This window comes from Phoxinus phoxinus (genome assembly GCF_949152265.1).
Source record: "Phoxinus phoxinus genome assembly, chromosome: 24".
Lineage (NCBI taxonomy): Eukaryota > Metazoa > Chordata > Actinopteri > Cypriniformes > Leuciscidae > Phoxinus > Phoxinus phoxinus.
The window spans coordinates 2,991,845-3,013,012 of NC_136899.1; the positions used below are offsets into that span (position 1 = coordinate 2,991,845).

A 21,168-nucleotide genomic window follows, 5' to 3' on the forward strand; every position below is an offset into this window, starting at 1 on the left:
CAATTTTCATTTCATCCCTTTAATATAATGAATATCACGACTATAATATCAAACTGCTAGTGAAATGTATCACCTTTGGGATACGTGGAGATGCTCAGGAGAGTGACCGCCACTGTTAGAAGGGGACATTGATGTATTTGCATTTGCACTGTTGTTTATTTATGTTTAATAACTTGCTCAGACTATTAAAAAGCAATGCATTTTCTGCTTGTTTAATTAAATATGTATATCAAAATGTATCATCAAAATTATAACTGTATGCAGCAATAAACTTTTACTTGCTGTGCAACTGTAGTTCAGTGACTCTCCACTAAAAGGCAAACTGGTGCCCAGCATCAAATCCAGGTTTGCTGGTTATAAACCTCGAGAGGTCACTACAGGATTGCTTTGGTTTTCTGGTTATGCAACACTGGTTGCCAATTTCTCCTGTGATTATACACTTGTTCCTTGTATAGTATATTTTTATAATTCTGTTCAAAGTTGAAACTGTGGTTTTCATTACTTACTGACATACATCTTTAGTTTGACCACCATTTATGGATCGCAGAAACTGATCCCTTCATAACTCCACTTCTGATGCATTATCACTACAATAATACACCAGATATTATAAATGTGAATCCCAAATGCAGATCAAGAACTCCCAGAATACATACTACTGTAAATATACACACTCACAAAAAAATATTATTTTAAGTATCTAATAACTATTTCATATAAATGAATAATGTATGTAGAAATACATTTACATTACAAATAACGATATAGCAGTAGTTTTAATATGCTGTAGATTAGGATTCTGACATTGAGTCTCTGTTTGAACTGCAGCAATAATAATAATAATCACAATAATAAAGTTTAATCGTACAAGTTGCTTTATCACAAGTTTTTTTTATACATTCACATTTCACAACATAGAACAAGTACGTAGGAAACAAACCCCAAGAAACAGAAAGAAAGGAAAAGACACAAACCGCAGTGATGTGTTACAAGAATGTCCTTCTACAGAGAGATTTCATCATAAGTGACTATATTACCTTAATTATTCAGAGAGAGAACCACAGAAATATCACTTCATTTCTATGGGATCTGCTTCTTGATTTATATTAAAGGAATAATTCACCCAAAAATGTGAATTGTGTCATCATTTACTCGCCCTCATGTCGTTCCAAACCTGAATGATCTTCTTTCTTCTGTGGAGCACAAAACACGCTCACGCAATTATAATGAATCAGGACTGAGAGAACCATAAAGCATCATAACAGCAGGTCATGTGACTCACACACCATGTTCAAAGTCTCAGGATGTTTTATGAAAAGTTTGGAGCTCAAATCAACGTTCACTTTCATCATAAAAGCAATGATATTTCCGACATGTATAAGGGGTTTGCAAACTATACAAACACACTTGAAATATATGAATAATGATTATGAAATATATTATTAAATTATTAAAATGACATGTGTACTACAGCATGATAGGAATTGATTCACGCTGATTTACTCATTTTATTAAGAAAAAAAGGTAACACTTTACTTGAAGGAGTGCATAAGACTCACATGACACGTCATGAATATGAAGGAGGTTTTATGCATGTTTATGACAACTCATTAAGTGTTATTCGTTCAATTATGACATTTTTAATGCAAATATGACATTGTTTGAGATGTCTTTGTTATGACAACTTGACATAAACCAATACATCATAAGCTGTCAGTGTCTTTGTCATGACAACTTGACACTACTAAGACAACATAAGCTATCAAAAATATGTGCTTTATGGGTTAATAACATTACAGTAAACTGTCATGTGGTTGGTTTTGACATTGGCTGTCATGAGGCCAGTATGACTGTTATGAATGTTTTTCTTGACCTCAACTACAGTGGTACAAATGTAATTTGTCATTAAAATGTTATAATGTCCTCATGACAGCCAATCAAAACCAACCACATGACAGTTTAATGTGATGTTAACCCATAAAGCTAAGTGGTTTCATAAGTTTGATAATTAATCTGCTATGTCATGTTTATGACATATTTATGACAGGTTGTGTTGTCTTGGTAGTGTCAAGTTGTCATGACAAAGACACTGACAGCTTATGATGTATTGGTTTATGTCAAGTTGTCATGACAAAGACACTGACAGGTTATGATGTATTGGTTTATGTCAAGTTGTCATAACAAAGACTTCTCAAACAATGTCATATTTGCATTAAAAATGTCATAATTGAGCGAATGGCACTTAATGACAGTTGTCATAAACATGCAAAAACCTCCTTCATATTCATAACATGTATCCTGTCAGTCTTATGCGCACCCCTTCAAGTAAAGTGTTACAAAAAAGATAGAATAAATTAATAAAATGTTTTTAGAAGAAAAAATAATAATTTTCTTATATGCAAAATTGAGGTTCTGTTTTTTTAGTTGTTCATTTTAATTTTGGGATGAAAAAAAAAATTACCCCGAGACATTTTGTCATAAGCGACTCCTTTTATCCAAAGTGCCAGATATTCTTCTGAATAAATAAAGTAATTTAGGTTTGGGATGACATGACGAGGGTCAGTAAATGACGAAACTTGAATTTTTGGGTGAACTTTCCCTTTAATATTCTGATGTGCGAGTAAATAAGAGTATATTGAAAATGTCAAGTGCCATGCTGAGGAGAAAGAGAGGAAGTGCCGATAATTTCAGTTAAACTGTGTTATTTCGTTTCAATTATCCTGTGACGAGCCTGCAGGATCATCTCATCTCTTCTGGTCCCTCTCTCGGCTATATGTGCAATCTTTCGACAGCATGGTGTTCGTGTTGCTCCACGCTAGCGGTCAGCGCTTGGCATCGCTTTTGTCCGACTTAGAATAAAAAAGTAAAGGCTGAATATGATGTTTTAATTAAACAAATTAGAAATTAAAGGAATGTTTTTGTCTCAATAAAAAAGCTCTATTGACAACATTTGTGGGTTAATGTCAATTGTGTCACTCAATTAAAAAAAAACAATTTTTAGTGCTAATATAGTGCCACAAACACTGTAAATAGAGATGGACTTTTATTGAATGCTAAATATTCCTTCAATAGAATGAATTAATACAACTTAACTATGGCTACAGATTAAATACATTAAAAAAATACAAATTAAAGATCAAAAAATTAATCGTTAAAGAGAATTAGCTATCAAAAACGAAGTGTCAACACTGCTATAAGTTTATATCACTAGCCTTCAAATGTGTATTTGTCTACATGAGACCAATACTAAACACACCTCACAGTATTGGCACATGAGATCAATTCTCTAAATCTTGTTTTTAATTGAAATTATACTTTAGTTGTTCTGCCAAAGTGGATTGGAACATCTATTTCATATGTGAGTATCACCGTTTACACACAGTTTCATGATTGTCACAATTTAGGCAGAATGGCAGTAATATCTCATAACAGTAATACTGTCAAAACCTTGATGATCACGAGCTAAAATACATGAGCAGAAGTCAGAAGTATGGACACACTCGACATCCACACGTTTGACTGGTCACGTAGATCAGCCGGTTTCGTACCCTGGTAAACGTCCACATGCACTCAAACCGACACGTACACACACTCTCACACACACTTCTGCTGACTCTATGTGATATCACTAGAAAGGTTTGATGTTAATTATGATGTTTTTTTTTAGTTTGGGTCAAAACCACTCAGTTTCTGCACGGGAGGAATAGTCAGTCCTTGTTTTCCACCCGTCCTCTTCCAGCTTTACTCTTGATCTCTGAGCCCATCATTCGGTCAGTCCCCTATCCTCCTCTCCTCCGTATAGGAAGCTATTCGTGCCGACAGGCTGGACGTACTCCTCTGTTTTGTCCCAGTCTGAGGCCCAGCTTCCTCCGGCTCCGCCCCCTCCAGTCCCCGCCCCATTGGGGTCACCTGATTGGATAGTTGCTCCGTAGCCGCCGCCCCCTCCCGTTGAGCGGTACAGCTCCTCCGTTTCGTCCGCTAGCTCGTCTTCTCCCAATATACCGCATTTATCCTCACTCGTGTTCTCTGGCTCCGCCCACGACTGCTTCTCTCCCGACGCAAACAGACCTGAAACGCATCAGCAGTGACATCATCACTATGATTTATGCGGACTTTAGAACATAAAGAAGGGCTTTCGAGTGAATCTCACAAAAATAGTCATAAAATGTCAAAATGTACAATTATTAATTTGAATACTCAATACTTAATTTGAAGTATTAAAATGAATCTCACAAAAATAGTCATAAAATCCAAAGAAAAAATTGCTGAATGTCTATTTTTAGGACCGCACAAATATGATTTTTTTTATGCTATAATTTATTTATGTTTATTAATGAATGTATATATAAATTTGAATATATATATATATATATATATATAAATATATGTATGCATGTATATACAGTATATATATAATTAATTAATACAATTATTTGAATACTCAATACTTAATTTGAATTATTAAAATGAATCTCACAAAAATAGTCATAAAATGTCATAAAATCCAAAGAAAAAATTGTCTGAATGTCTATTTTTAGGACCGCACAAACATGATTTTTTATCCTATAATTTATTTATTTTTATTAATGAATGTATATATAAATTTGAATATATTTATATATATATATAAATATATATATATATATATATATATATATATATGTATGCATGTATAAACAGTATATATATATATATATATATATATATATATATATACAATTATTAATTTTAATACATTTAAACATGACATGAGGATTATTACTGAATAAATAACATAATTTTTTTTACATTTAATTTAATCAAATAAAAAAATATTAATTTAAAAATATTTGTAGAAAATATATTTTTTTTAAACCAGACATTTTTGTCATGAGATTCAGCCTTTAATCCAACGAGCCACAAATATTACACACACAACAAAATACAGCAAAATGAATTTTGATCAATAACTATAAATATTACATATGCACAACTAGACAGAGATGGATGGAAGGAAATGGACAGAAATATTCACCGTAGAAGATAACTCCACCATAATGAACAAGTGAAGCAATGAGAAACACATATTGCCACTCCTCCCGCGTCTACAGAGAGAAATACACAGGACAAGAACGCATGTTCATGTGTGTGTAGAGATATCTGTGCATGTGTCACCATAACATTTCAGATAATGTATGTGCAAGTGTATTATATTCAGATTATATGTGCAACCTAACCCTAATGTGAGAAAGAAGAGAAGGGATGATGTGCATGAACAGAAAAAAGAAGCTGTTATATATTGACAGGAAGCCAGAGAGATGGGACATGACACGTGATCTCTGTCAATATTATAAGCTTTAAACACAAACAGGAACAGACTGTCAGCACAACACACTCCTTCCCTCTGTGTCTGTGGTTTAAGGGGCAATAATACCTTGTTTTTGGTCATGGCACCAACGATCAGCGGGCACACCATGCCAGAGAGCGTGCCCACGCCGTTAGAGATGCCCATCAGAATACTGGCGTAGCGGGGAGCGATGTCCAAATGATTCACATTGAACCCTGAAGGTGGAAAAGAAAAGTATGAAGACATTGGGGTTGGGAAGATTTTTTTATTGTTTCAAAAGAAATCCATGGCTTTATTTATTTGATCAAAAATACTGTAAAAATGTGAAATATTATTGCAATTTTAAATAATTGTTTTCTATGTGTATATATAGTAAAGTGTAATTTATTCCTGTGATCAAAGCTGGATTTTCAGCATCATTACATTAATTATTTGCTGCTCGAGAAACATTTATGATTATTATCAATAGGGATGGGAATTGATAAGAATTTAACGATTCCGATTCCATTATCGATATTGCTTATCGATCCGATTCCTTATCGATTCTCTTATCGATTCTTATTGGGGTGAGGAATTAAGTACAAATTTGTTTGTATTAACTCGCTTTAATATCTGATCAAATTGATAATTTTCACATTCATTGGTCCGGACAAATTTTTTTTATAAAACTGCCATTTATGTGCCATAAAAACTAAAAAACACAGACTGAAAACAGTTAAGGAAGAGCTTGTGCCTTTTGGAATATTAACAGTGCTCATTTGGATTAGGCTATTGAGTTACTAAAACAAACTTTGTCAAATAATACACAAGTTTTATTCACATTTTGAACGTTTTTGTTTCCATTTGTTTAATTTCAAGATCTGATGTGACTTAGCCATTGCTGTTTTTACAGCTACAAAGCTGGGAGCACTAAATGATATTCAGTCACATTATACACGCTTTTAACATTAAATAAAGCACATAAATAGTACCTGATATTATCATTGCCACACTTTGAGATTGTTGTTCCAGCGCGACGTCGCAGTAAAATAGGATCCGTTTCAAAAAGAATCGTTGCGTGTTGCGGCTGGTTAAACTTTGATTAACATGGAAAATTATACTTTTTATCACGTGTCGCACCGTCGCGTCGCATGTAGTTAGGACGCGGTCAGAGCGCTTCTGACTCGATGCCATGTTTTCTCATAGTGTTTGCTACATTCTGAACCAAAACAACGCAGCACGTGTGTAACGTCGTGTCACATTTGAACGAGCGGAACCGATAAGCGGAATCGTTAAGCAGGCATGCTAACGGTTCAAAGGAATCGATTCACTGGGCACCGGTTCTAAAGAAGAACCGGTTCTCGGTTCCCATCCCTAATTATCAATGCTGAAAACTAGTCTGATAGTGCATATTTTTGTGGAAACCGTGATGCATTTTTCCCCCCAGTAAAATAACAATTAAAAAAAAATGTTTTACTTCATAAATAATAATTTAAATAATTTGTAATAATATATCCTATAATTTTATCCTATTATTTATTTGTTGTACAGCACTTTGGTTTCAACATCTGTTGTTTTTAAATGTGCTTTATAAATTAATAAACTTAATTAATAATTGTATTAATAAATTTGTATATAAATTAAAATATAAATACTGTATATATATATATATATATATATATATATATTTATTTATTTATTTATTCATAATTGCTGCTCAAGAAACATTTCTGCTTATTATCAATGTTGAAAACAGTTCTGCTGCTGCATATTCTGGTGAAAATCGTGATGCAATATTTTCAGAAAGTAAAAAAAAAAACAGCATTTATTTGAAATAGAAATATTTTTTGAACATTATAAATGTCTTTACTGTCACCTTTGATCGCTGTGCAAGCCAGTGCATGATCTCACCTGAGATGGCGAAACCACTAAACCCGACAGCAAGCACAAGAAACGAGATCGCGACTCCCTTCGTGTGTGAGAAGCCCACCACCAGAAGAAACGTGGCCTCCAGCCCGAAACCTACACACACACACACACTTCAGATGTCTCATTTATAGCAGCATCCAGACTGTGTACGTTACTCATTGAATAGAGGAATGGATAAGCATATACATCTATATATCTATATCTATATATTCTAGGCTTTACCTCCACAGTTCATGAGTTTCCTGACGTTAGTGGTGGTCATCAGGTTGTGAGTCCTCAGGTAGTCGGCCAGCTGTCCTCCGATCGGCACGACGATGGTCATCACCAGATGAGGAAGAGCAGACACGATCCCGACCTAAACACAGACAACAGGGACGTGAACTTCTCCTTAAATAACACAGACTAATCAAAATATATATTTTTTAATGGTCATGAAAAAAAAAGTGATATTATTATATTATTAACAAAAATAATAACAATTATTATAATAATTATTATCATTATGAACATTTTAACCCATACTAAGCAAAATAACTATTATTATAACCCACACCAAGCAATTATTATAATACTATTGATTATTATTATTATTTAATGTTCATAAAAATAAAATGTTTATTTTTATTATCATATTATTAATAATAACAACAATTATTATTATTATTATTAATAAATATTATAACCCACACTAAGCAAAACAACAATTATTATTATTATGAATACGGAATAACCAACAATGACTAATCAAAATATTATTAGTATTATTCAATGTTCATAAAAATATTTGTTGTTGTCATAATTATTATTATTATATTCAGTGTTCATGATAACAATAATATTTACTGTTTTTGTTTTTATTATTATGAACACTGATTAATCACAATATTATTATTATTATTCAATGTTCATAAAATATTTATTGTTGTTTTCATATTATTAATTATTATTATGAAAAAGTATTATATTCAGTGTTCATAATAAGAGTAATAATCATATTTATTGTTTTTAAATGTATTATTACTATCATCATCATTATGAAGGCTGAATACACAACACTGACTAATCAGAATATGAACAATATTATGATTCTGAGGTACGGCTGCGATGTCTTCTGTAACTCTAGATGTGTGTTTCTCAGGAGAACTGAGACTTCAGCTCTGATAGGAGGACTTCTCTCACCTTGCTGATCTCAAACTTAAACACCTCCTCGAAGTACGCCGGCTGACTGATGAGCAGCAGGTAGAAGGTCCAGCTCCGGCAGAAGTTGGCCACGATGATGGCGTACACGGGCATCGATGTGAAAAACTGACGCCATGGAGTGTTGAATTTCTGTGGAGAAGGAGAGAGATGGTCCTCAAGCTGCACGAGCTTCTATCATCCGTGTTTATAAACGTGCGCTCGTGTGTGTTCGTACCGTCACCGGGTTCGAGAGGCCAGCTGACTCCCCGATGGCGTCTTCGATGTACTTCCTCTCCTCCGCCGTGATGGTCGGATGAGCCGCCGGACTCTCGTAGGACACCAGAACCCAGAACAGATACCAGAAGATCCCAAAGCTACCTGCAGCCAGAGAGATGGAGAGAAGAGAGATGGAGAGAAGAGAGATGGAGAGAAGAGAGAAGGAGAGAAGAGAGAAGGAGAGGAGAGATGGAGAGAAGAGAGATGGAGAGAAGAGAGATGGAGAGATGGAGAGAAGAGAGATGGAGAGAAGAGAGATGGAGAGAAGGAAAGATGAGAGATGGAGAGAACAGAGATGGAGAGATGGAGAGAAGGAAAGATGAGAGATGGAGAGAAGAGAGATGGAGAGAAGGAAAGATGAGAGATGGAGAGAAGAGAGATGGAGAGAAGGAAAGATGAGAGATGGAGAGAAGAGAGATGGAGAGAAGGAAAGATGAGAGATGGAGAGAAGAGAGATGGAGAGATGGAGAGAAGGAAAGATGAGAGATGGAGAGAAGAGAGATGGAGAGAAGGAAAGATGAGAGATGGAGAGAAGAGAGATGGAGAGATGGAGAGATGGAGAGAAGAGAGATGGAGAGAAGGAAAGATGGAGAGATGGAGAGATGGAGAGAAGAGAGATGGAGAGAAGAGAGATGGAGAGATGGAGAGAAGAGAGATGGAGAGAAGAGAGATGGAGAGATGGAGAGAAGAGAGATGGAGAGAAGGAAAGATGAGAGATGGAGAGAAGAGAGATGGAGAGAAGGAAAGATGAGAGATGGAGAGAAGAGAGATGGAGAGATGGAGAGAAGGAAAGATGAGAGATGGAGAGAAGAGAGATGGAGAGAAGGAAAGATGAGAGATGGAGAGAAGAGAGATGGAGAGAAGGAAAGATGAGAGATGGAGAGAAGAGAGATGGAGAGAAGGAAAGATGAGAGATGGAGAGAAGAGAGATGGAGAGATGGAGAGATGGAGAGAAGAGAGATGGAGAGAAGGAAAGATGAGAGATGGAGAGAAGAGAGATGGAGAGATGGAGAGATGGAGAGAAGAGAGATGGAGAGATGGAGAGAAGGAAAGATAAGAGATGGAGAGAAGGAAAGATGAGAGATGGAGAGAAGAGAGATGGAGAGAAGGAAAGATGAGAGATGGAGAGAAGAGAGATGGAGAGATGGAGAGAAGGAAAGATAAGAGATGGAGAGAAGGAAAGATAAGAGATGGAGAGAAGGAAAGATGAGAGATGGAGAGAAGAGAGATGGAGAGATGGAGAGAAGGAAAGATAAGAGATGGAGAGAAGGAAAGATAAGAGATGGAGAGAAGGAAAGATGAGAGATGGAGAGAAGAGAGATGGAGAGATGGAGAGAAGGAAAGATAAGAGATGGAGAGAAGGAAAGATAAGAGATGGAGAGAAGGAAAGATGAGAGATGGAGAGAAGAGAGATGGAGAGAAGGAAAGATGAGAGAAGAGAGATGGAGAGAAGGAAAGATGAGAGATGGAGAGAAGAGAGATGGAGAGATGGAGAGATGGAGAGAAGGAAAGATGAGAGATGGAGAGAAGAGAGATGGAGAGATGGAGAGAAGGAAAGATGAGAGATGGAGAGATGGAGAGATGGAGAGAAGGAAAGATGAGAGATGGAGAGAAGAGAGATGGAGAGATGGAGAGAAGAGAGATGGAGAGAAGGAAAGATGAGAGATGGAGAGAAGAGAGATGGAGAGATGGAGAGAAGGAAAGATGAGAGATGGAGAGAAGAGAGATGGAGAGATGGAGAGAAGGAAAGATAAGAGATGGAGAGAAGGAAAGATGAGAGATGGAGAGAAGAGAGATGGAGAGAAGGAAAGATGAGAGATGGAGAGAAGAGAGATGGAGAGATGGAGAGAAGGAAAGATAAGAGATGGAGAGAAGGAAAGATAAGAGATGGAGAGAAGGAAAGATGAGAGATGGAGAGAAGAGAGATGGAGAGAAGGAAAGATGAGAGAAGAGAGATGGAGAGAAGGAAAGATGAGAGATGGAGAGAAGAGAGATGGAGAGATGGAGAGAAGGAAAGATGAGAGATGGAGAGAAGAGAGATGGAGAGAAGGAAAGATGAGAGATGGAGAGATGGAGAGATGGAGAGAAGGAAAGATGAGAGATGGAGAGATGGAGAGAAGGAAAGATGAGAGAAGAGAGATGGAGAGAAGGAAAGATGAGAGATGGAGAGAAGAGAGATGGAGAGATGGAGAGAAGGAAAGATGAGAGATGGAGAGATGGAGAGAAGGAAAGATGAGAGATGGAGAGAAGGAAAGATGAGAGAAGAGAGATGGAGAGAAGGAAAGATGAGAGATGGAGAGATGGAGAGAAGGAAAGATGAGAGATGGAGAGATGGAGAGAAGGAAAGATGAGAGAAGAGAGATGGAGAGAAGGAAAGATGAGAGATGGAGAGAAGAGAGATGGAGAGAAGGAAAGATGAGAGATGGAGAGAAGGAAAGATGAGAGATGGAGAGATGGAGAGAAGGAAAGATGAGAGATGGAGAGAAGGAAAGATGAGAGACAGAGAGATGGAGAGAAGAGAGATGGAGAGAAGGAAAGATGAGAGATGGAGAGATGGAGAGAAGGAAAGATGAGAGACAGAGAGATGGAGAAAAGAGAAGACCTCTGAACACATGTACAACACCAACAGCACCATGCTTCAACATTAGTGTGTGTGTGCGTGCGTGTGTGTGTGTGTGTGCGTGTGTGTGTGTGTGTGTGTGTGTGTGTGTGTGCGTGCGTGTGTGTGTGTGTGTCTCACCATATACGTAGAAGACTGAGGGCCAGCCTGAATACTGAACCAGAATCCCAGCTAACGGCATGGCTATCACAGCGCCCGCGTATGAGCCTGAGAAACAACAAATCACATACACACTCTACATACATCTATGCAAACTATACATTTATTCATAAAAAAATATTAAATATCAAATTAATATTAGAATAAAAATAAAAAAACAAAATTAATGATAATAATAATAATAATATTATTCATAATTTTGATATTTATTGTTACTTATAGATACTCAATAATTAGGCAGCAATAATTGAAATGATTAAAGGTTACTGACACTTTTCCACAGATTTTAAACTGCTAAGCTAAAATAATGACCTCACCACAGAACGCAGTTGTGGCCAATCGGCTTCTTTCCAGAGGCGGGGCCCATTTGGCCCAGATCCCGTGGCATGCTGGGTAAGATACACCCTGAGCAGAAATGACAATAACAATAGATGATGTCATAGACTATAACCCGAGCGATCTGTGCTTCAGTCACACAATACCCAGAGGAACAAGCAGAGGTCAGTCAACACTGCACAGTAAAAGTAATGCATCATATCATTTGTGTTCCTCATGGGAAAAGTTATGATATATAATATACTGTATATATAAAGAATTTTATCTTTCACCTCCACCAGCCCCTGTAGTATCCTCACACAAATCACACAGCCGAAGTGCACGCGTGCTGCCGAGGGAATCATCATGTTCAGGATAGACGTGGACACGACTGCAAAGCCAAACACTCTGAGGAACAGAGAGAGAGAATCATCAACAGTGTGTGTGTGTGTGTGTGTTTGTCTGTCTGTGTGTGTGTGTGTGTGTGTGTGTGTGTGTGTGTGTGTGTGTGTGTGTGTGTGTGTGTGTGTGTGTGTGTGTGTGTGTGTACCTGTGTGTGTGTGTGTGTGTGTGTGTGTGTGTGTGTACCTGTGTGTGTGTGTGTGTGTGTGTGTGTGTGTGTACACCTGTGTGTGTGTGTGTGTGTGTGTGTGTGTGTGTGTACACCTGTGTGTGTGTGTGTGTGTGTGTGTGTGTGTGTGTGTGTGTGTACACCTGTGTGTGTGTGTGTGTGTGTGTGTGTGTGTGTGTGTGTGTGTGTGTGTGTGTGTGTGTGTGTGTGTGTGTGTGTGTGTACACCTGTGTGTGTGTGTGTGTGTGTGTGTGTGTGTGTGTGTGTGTGTGTGTGTGTGTGTGCGTGTGTGTGTGTGTGTGTGTGTGTGCGTGTGTGTGTGTGTGCGCTGTGATTTAAAGACTGCATGACTGACCGGTTGGCTGCAAACTTCTGACAGATAAAGCCTCCTGGAATCTGAGTGACAATATATCCCCAAAAAAAGGATCCGTGAATCATTCCTACAGTCTCTGGATCCCAGGTGAACTGAGCTTTCTGAAACACACACACTTTCTACACTTAATATAATCAAAAAAATTATATTAAAGAACTAAAAATAACAGAATGCATAAAACAATACTGAAATCCTCCAATAACACGATGGCATTGCCTTAAATTGTAATATTGCTTTTATTAATGAAATGCACCAAATAATTTGATGTGCATTCAGAAATAATACAATAAAATGCAAAATAACTAGTTGAGTCATGTGACAATATTGTAGAGTAACACTGTTTATTGTTGCATGATGTTTTACTACTTTAGTATGCAATGAGTAAATACTGCACAGTATGCAACACTGTTGGGAAATGTTACTTTTAAAAGTGTCACATTATAATTTACTCAATACTCATGAATAATAAGTCGTGTTACATTTCTGCAAGTAACAAGCACACTTGGTTCTGTGTTTTTAATGTTGCTTTTAAAATGTATAAAAAAATCGATGTGCTCTGCATCAAACATGATTGTATGTAATGCCAAACTCCAAGATTATGAGCAGAATCAGTCCTAATATACAACGTAAGTTATGTGTCAGCGCCACCTATTGGTCAACATTTGTGAAGTGCTCTCTGTAAAGAGTAAAGTGATGTTGACATACAGCCTCTCTGTTTGATGTCTAATTCATTACACACAGACAGTTTGTCATATCTAAAAATCTTTTAATATCAGTTGAGCAGCGTAATTGCAAGATTATCTGGACACAAGGATCTGATGAACAACTGTGTGGAGTTTGAAACTGTATGACAAAATGACAGAAAATCTAGTTGGGTGGAAATTGTACATGAAACATGAGATTGTAAACTGACGACATTAGATGCTTTTTTGCATTTAGGGACATCGCATAATAAACGCTGGAGGCGCATAAAGTCTAAAAGTGCGCATATAAACATAAGCACTCAATTGAGGTGGATACATTTGATCTGATTAGAAGACATGCACATGAAATACACTGACTGGCCAAAAGAAATAAATCACTGTCACTTTAAATATGCAAATGTTTAAGAGTCTATGATTGGATGATTATTGCAGTGATTATTATGTTTCTAACATGTTATATGTTTGGCAGCAGTTCTTCTAACCCTAATTGATGGAGTGTGTAGCTTTTCATTTCTGAAACAATCATGTATGAAGAACATCATGTTCATATTCCAGGATGACAGTGTCCAGGTTCATCAGGCTCAGATTGTGAAAGAATGGTTGTGAAGAATCATTTCCACACATGAATCCAGAGCTTAAATTCATTGACAGTGTTTGGGACGTGCTGGAGGAGACTTTACAGAGCGCTGGACTCTTGCATTGACAACACAAGATCTTGAGGAAAATAACATCACAGCATTTAGTAATGTACGATGGAAACACATTTACAGAATAAATCCCTCGATGTCAAAAAACTCCCTTGACTTCGCCTCAACTGAGAATGTGATTGGATAACAGGACTAACCAGTGGACCAATCACATCACAGCATCTCAAATGTTGATTTGATCGTCTGAGCTAAAGTCTGTCATCAGATGATTTGGTTTAAAGGTGGTTGATTATGATTTGACTTTTCTAACTGTAGTTAGTGTGTAATGTTGCTGTTTGATCATAAACAACATCTGCAAAGTTACAACGCTCAAAGTTCAAAGCAAAGGGAGATATTTGCTTTTAAAGAAATTGCTTTTAAGGACTACAACAAACGGCTGGTAGAGACGACACGAGCTTCCTGCCGGGTCAGTGACATCACCAACCCTAATATTTACATAAACCCCGCCCCCGGAACACGATTTATAGATTATCAAGACAGAATATGCTAATCAGTGACTAGAAGATAACTACACATAATCTACATAAATTCATCAACTAACCGTTCAGAAATGTCCTGTTGCTTCTACATGTTGTCACTTCTTCTTGAGTCTCTCCATCATTGTCTGACTCCGGTTTGAACATAAAAGGCTAAAAGATTTTGATATTTTCAGAGCATGTGTGTGTGTGTGTGTGTGTGAGGTAAAAGGACACGAGCTCTTGTAGCTCCGCCCCCTGTGCCTGGAGCAGCAGCTCATTTGCATTTAAAGGGACAGACACAAAACGGTGTGTTTTTGCTCACCCTCAAAAAGTGACTTTAACATGATATATAAAAATATCTGTGGGGTATTTTGAGCTAAAACTTCACACACACACACTCTGGGGACATCAGAGACTTATTTTACATCTTGTGAAAAGAGCATTATACCCCCCCTTTAATTCCCTCTCAGAAGCGTCTCGCATGATTGCGTTCTCAAACACCAGCATCCGAACGCAAGAGATCATGACAGCTTTTATTGACACGCAAGTCATTTATGAAGGAGGAATAAAGAGCCACAGTGGCTTCACTGATTGCAGCGACAGTTTATCCCAGGAAGTGACGATTTTGTTTTCTTGAACACATTGGATGGAAACGCTGCTTTATTCGCAAATGTGATATTCCAATTTTGCGCACAAGTTAAATTCGCAACTTTGAATGGAAATATAGTGACATTAAGGGTTCGAGAACAATACCAAATTTGCATCCGGTGAGAATAGTTCTGAAATCCAACTTACCACGACGTATGGCTTGCCTTCTCTATAGACGGTGTGGTTGTTCACCATGCTAACCACAGCCACACCGAGGTTACAGCGGATCCCGAAGGAGATACAGAATCCCAGGCCGGACAGGATAGCGATGATGTAGCGTCGGGGAAGGCCGAAACACGTGCAGTCCACAACCGGAAGCTCCTTCTCCTCCTGGAGCTCCGGACGACCCTCGGCTGACAACTCAATCGTCTCGCCATTCTCCTGACGCTTCTCTAGAACCCTGACGAACACACATCCACACACACACGCTCTGTAAACGGTTTCATACTCCACTAAAGCCTTCCAACTTATGAAAAGGTAACCGTTGCCAACATTGAACTTAGGCTCTTTTTGTTTATCTACCCGGGTCAAACATTCGTGTAAAAGCATAATTAGGATGGAAACGCAACTTTTAAGTTTGACCGTATTTTTGTTTTCGTTAAAAATGCCTTTTGAATGGGAGTGCACGGGGCACTTCTATGATAGCATCAAATCGCTGTTTTTAAAACACTAATGCGGCTCGACACAACATGAAGCTGTGCTGGGAGTATCACCAGCGGCTCTACACATGAACTCCAGCATTGACCACATTGTTTGTGTACACAAAGTTTACTAAACAGAAAGGTTTTGTACGACTCACTTTATCAGTTAGTGTTGGTGGCTGGAATTTTTGTCAGTCAAAAGTAGACGATCTCCGAATGCAACGTAACATGAGGAGAGTAAAGATGGGAAGCTCCTAAAGCTTAGTTCCATATAAATTCACGGATAATTTGTTGTTTTGTCGTTAGTGAAAATCCATATTGACCTGAATGAATCCATATTGAAATGATTCAGTGATACAGATCGACTATTTTTGACTTACAAAATGCCGGCGGCCGGGAAGAACAACAGCTTTAGTAAGTTGTTCAAAACATTTCTCTTTAGTAAACTTGAGCAATGTAGTCAATGCTGGTGTTCATGTGTAGAGCCTCTGGTGATACTCCCAGCACAGTTTCATGTTGTGTCGGCCGCATTAGTGTTTTAAAAATAGCGATTTTGATGCTATCATAGAAGTGCCCCATGCTCTCCCCTTCAAAAGGCATTTTGACCGAAAACGAAAATACGGTCAATCTTAAAAGTGGCGTTTCCATTCTAAATATGCTTTTACACGAAAGTTTGACTCGGGTAGATTAACAAAAAGAACCTAGGTTCAATTTTGGCGAGAGTTCCCCTTTCAGAATCAGCAGCCTGCGGGAAAGAAAACTGAGACAAATCTCTTTAATATCTCAGTTCGTTCTCCCCGGACAGTAATGAGAGCTTTTGCTGAAGACTCGTGATTCTGAGGTTCTCCTGAGAAACAAACCTTAATAAAGTCTTAAAATGTGCTCAGATCGATCAAGAAACCAGAGTAAGATATTCTCTGAGCTGCTCCACACTCAATATTATGGCTGAATTTAAGATTTACTGTATGTATTTGAACAGCATGTAACATTTTCATCCATTTGGATTACAGCACAAACTAATAAATGTAATGTGATGCATCAATTATACATCAATTAATATGTAAGACAGATCAGATTTCTGTAATAGCACTAATAAACTGTTAAATATGCAATAATTATTGCATATTATATTTTTATTATTGCAGGTTCATATTATTATTATTATCAATCAATCATTTAAATCTCATACATTTTGACTAATTGAATATTGCTTGTTCCACAGAAAATCATTTCTGCTGATTCTAAGAAATTTGAATAAATGCATCCTGAAAATATGATTATTAAAATCAAATCAAATAGAGTTAATAATATGATTTTTTGAGTGCAGAAATCATACGTTTATGTATGACTGACAAATATGCATCACATTAAGTTTATTAGTTTATGTATGATAAACTGTAATCCAAATTGATCGAAATTGTATATGCAATTCCAGAAGCATAAATATTTTTGAGTGCACATTAATAATTAATTTGCATATAGCAATAATTAATTTATAGCTCTAAACTCTTAAGGTATGACAATTTTTATATGCATCTGTTTATGTTTGTGCTAAGGAATTTTTGGAGATGCATCTCAGTTTATCTTTTAAAGACATTTTAATGCTGTGAATTCAGATTTTCTGATGTGCTCATGAAACTGAAATAAGAGGCAGTATTGAAACGCTTCCCAGTTCACATTCATAATGAACCGATGTCACATCTAATCTAGATTACACACACAGTAACATGCTATGAGAGCAGCAGTTTCCTTTGACCACAAACATCACAGAATCACATTTAATATTCATAAATATCTTCAGAAAAATATGAGAGTGGACAAAAACTCCCAGTTTGCATACTTATGCACTATTCTATGACGTTTTCTAGTATAAATAGTGTTTTCCAAATAGAAAAAGCACACTTTTAAAACCCGGATGATGCACTAATGTAAATATGAAGAGTGAAATGTTGGACACTTCATGTTCTCGACTGTCACGGCTTTAATTATGTAACGAAGGGGGAATGACAAAATAAGCGTATAAAATGCATACACTACACAGTTGAGTACATAGTGCACAGTGTATGGTGACACGTTTGGGACACGACTTTAGTGAAGTAACAGCACAATGATTCCCTCATGATTTCATGTTTGGAGCACAAACACTGCAGGATGACACACACAATCAACGTCACAATAACCCTGAATATGTGCAGGAGTAATAAACTTGACTTATTTCCCATCAGATGTGTCAAAGATCTGGCCTTTGGTACCATAGCTTTACAGTACGTCCATGTGCATCTCTCATCGCTGTTAAGTACAGACTCCTGACGTCAGGTTACAGCACCACTGCAGCTGATGAAATAATCATGTTCCTCAGAGCCTGAATTATTGATCAAACCTTCTATTTTAGTCTTTTTCTGCCTCTCTTCTCCCTCCCCCTTCATCCATCCATTCTTCCCTTCTGTTCTCCTAAATCAGTTCATCCAGTTCCATATATCCCATCCACAATAAAAATACTTTGAAACAATTTGTACTCGGAAATTGCTAGAAAAATTTCACAAATAATTACACAGAAACGGCAGGTAACACGTTGATTTAAACATGAAATTTTGAAGTAGAAAGACGGAAAGTGTTCTCTTTTAAAAAACAAACACTTCAATAAGTAAGATTATTTTTCAGAGGTAAATCGAGATTTTGATGTATATTTGACTGAGATTAGACGCATTTAAACCATTAACAAACAAAACAACCAGTTTAGACTTAGTCATTCAGATGTGAAGCAGTGCTATGCAGATAAATAAAATAAAAGATGGAAAAAAATTGCTCAGGTAACTGAAATAAATTTAATCTGAAGCACTGAAATAAATAAAAAAAACTGAAATAAAAAAAATCAGACATAAATAGTAAAAAATTACAAAAGTTTATGTACTTTTGTAATTTCTTTACTATTTATGTCTGATTTTTTTATCAGAATTTAAAAAAAAAAAATACAAGTTAATTGAAAATATTCATAGAAACTATAAATAATACTAAAATAACACTATATGCAGAGAAAATGTCAATATTTCAAATTATCTTATTATTTTTCATAGAAATTCTCAATTCTTACACATTTCCGTATTGTTTCAGATTCACTAAATGTCACAAAAAAACAAATGGAAGTGTTGCTGGTCACTTCCATAAACAGTATATAAACGGTCACTTCATGCATCAGTCCACATCATTTCCTGTTTAAATCAGTGCTTCCTGTCCAGAATAATCTGCAAAGTGAACCAGACTTTCTGCTGGCGAGACACTTTTTACACTTCTTACGGCTTCAGTCCGCTGTACTTTTCTCGAGGCTCGTACAGCACAAAACATACAACAGTTTCAACCACAGCGGCATCACCATGAAGAGCAGACGGTACATGTTTCTATCGCAGACCAGGAGGGTGTTTTGGCCAATATAATAACCTGTTGATCTGATTACAGAGGAATCCATACTCAAGCAAGAGAATCGAGCTTTTAAATGTCTGTAACAACATCCTCACATTGTGCAGGAAGAACTAACAGTTTAATCACACTGTCCAGTCCAGTAATAGCAGTCGTGACGTGGACGACCGTGATGACTTGTGGAAGAGAGAGAGAGAGAGAGAGAGAGAGCGAGAGAGGATTTAACTAGCAGCAGGTTAGTTGGAGATCTATTTCAGGACTGGATTTACACGTTAAAGACCGCTCAAAATCCAGAGAAAGAGACAGAGAGAGAGAGAGAGAGAGAGAGAGAGAGAGACAGAGAGAGAGAGAGAGATGCTAATGTGACAGATCAATGAAAGTTGATTTGATCCTTACAAGTGTAAATGAATAACATATTTATCGGCATATATATCATTTAAATATGAAGACTTTTTGCCCTTGAGAATGAAAAAAAAAAGTACTTGTACTTCTGCAGGAAACTATAAATGCAGAAAAGCATCAAACGCCTTCGATATTATTCCATTGAAATTGAAAAACCTATTATAATATTAAATATTGAATGTCATGAAGTATTAATTGACACATTAATACTTAACCAGTGTTCATTACAAAACAGTAAGTAACACTGAAAAGTCTTGCTTGCTTGTTTTAGAAAGCATCTCATATTTGGTTCATTATCTTTTTGCTTTATCACAATATAGTTATCTTTAATAAATCTTTTTCACTGAATTACAATCTAAAATCTATTACAAGTGCATTATGTATAGTTATTTTGCACTACATAATGAATACTGTTTGGTTTTCCCATTTATAAGGAACATTGTGAGGGAACTATATATTATTATTATTTAAATTATTTTATAATTAATCTAAGAAAGAAGTTTAGCTGCCAAAAACTAAGGTATAGTGAATATGTCGCAAAAAACTAGGATGATAAATGTAGAAAATCCTAAAAGTGCAGCTAATATAATAATAATAATTTTATATAAAATGTGGACATTATATATGCTAACTAACACTGTAAAGTGTATAATAAAAAAATGCCAAATATGCATTTAAATTAATTATAGGCTAGGCTACATTAAGGTCAAATATGTCTATACAATTGCTACTACTCTACAACAAATATATTATATTACCAGGGAGTGTTTTAAATGATCAGTACGCTTAAAGTAACATAAAAACCCTATCAAGTGTATTTTTCTGAATCTGTGCATCTTTACACGACGCCATGATGCAGAACGGAAGTGGTCACCTGACAGGTGAAATGTGACGACACAACCTGGACAAGAGTCGCTATTAATAGAGTCCAGTCGAGTTAATCTGGTCGCGTTAATAAAGACACACACACACAGATACACACTAGACAAACAACTACACAAACGAGTATCTCTTCAGTGTCTAATGTCACTGAAAGCATCAAAGCACTGAAAGAGTGACTTAAATCCTGTCTTTATCTTCTATATGACTGTAGTGTGTGTTTGCGGTCCTGTACCTCAGCTCACATGCTATAATCCCACCATCTCAACATCTTATCTTTATTATATGTTCTGATACATATCAACTATTGGCTAAATAGTTTTGAGCAGAATTAGACCTCATTCAGCTCTATTTGAATGCTTTAACTATGCAGAATTAGACATTCAACTGTTAATGTGAACACATAAACTAGCTTAGGCATTTCTTTAAAAGTTTAATAAGTTATTTTTGCGTCTTACCGGTTTATTCTTCCAAGTGTCTTGGCCGCTGCTGCTTTAAAGCGCTCAGGTCGGACCTCCATCCTCTACAACTCACTGCGGGACCGGGCGAGATGTGCGCGCTCCTGCTCTCACAAGCACTCACCCACCC

General features: G+C 36.7%; 1 protein-coding gene across 2 annotated transcripts; it reads right to left on the bottom strand.

Moving 5' to 3' along the window:
- Positions 1 to 860: 860 nt before the first annotated feature.
- slc17a7b (solute carrier family 17 member 7b) lies at positions 861 to 21,168 on the bottom strand. Of its 2 annotated transcripts, XR_013796344.1 has the most exons (14): positions 21,039 to 21,168; positions 15,392 to 15,644; positions 12,710 to 12,828; positions 12,077 to 12,191; positions 11,786 to 11,873; positions 11,430 to 11,516; positions 8,649 to 8,791; positions 8,414 to 8,563; positions 7,457 to 7,589; positions 7,217 to 7,327; positions 5,414 to 5,541; positions 5,015 to 5,084; positions 2,577 to 4,068; positions 861 to 1,535 (listed from the first exon to the last, which is right to left on the bottom strand). XR_013796344.1 is itself a non-coding variant. In XM_079602034.1 (13 exons), exons 1-13 carry the CDS (start codon positions 21,098 to 21,100, stop codon positions 3,764 to 3,766), a joined length of 1,764 nt encoding a protein of 587 aa, XP_079458160.1. In that variant the 5' UTR covers positions 21,101 to 21,168; the 3' UTR covers positions 1,119 to 3,763. The 2 variants fall into 2 exon arrangements, 1 of the variants encoding a protein (XP_079458160.1); XM_079602034.1 differs by having other exon boundaries at positions 1,119 to 4,068.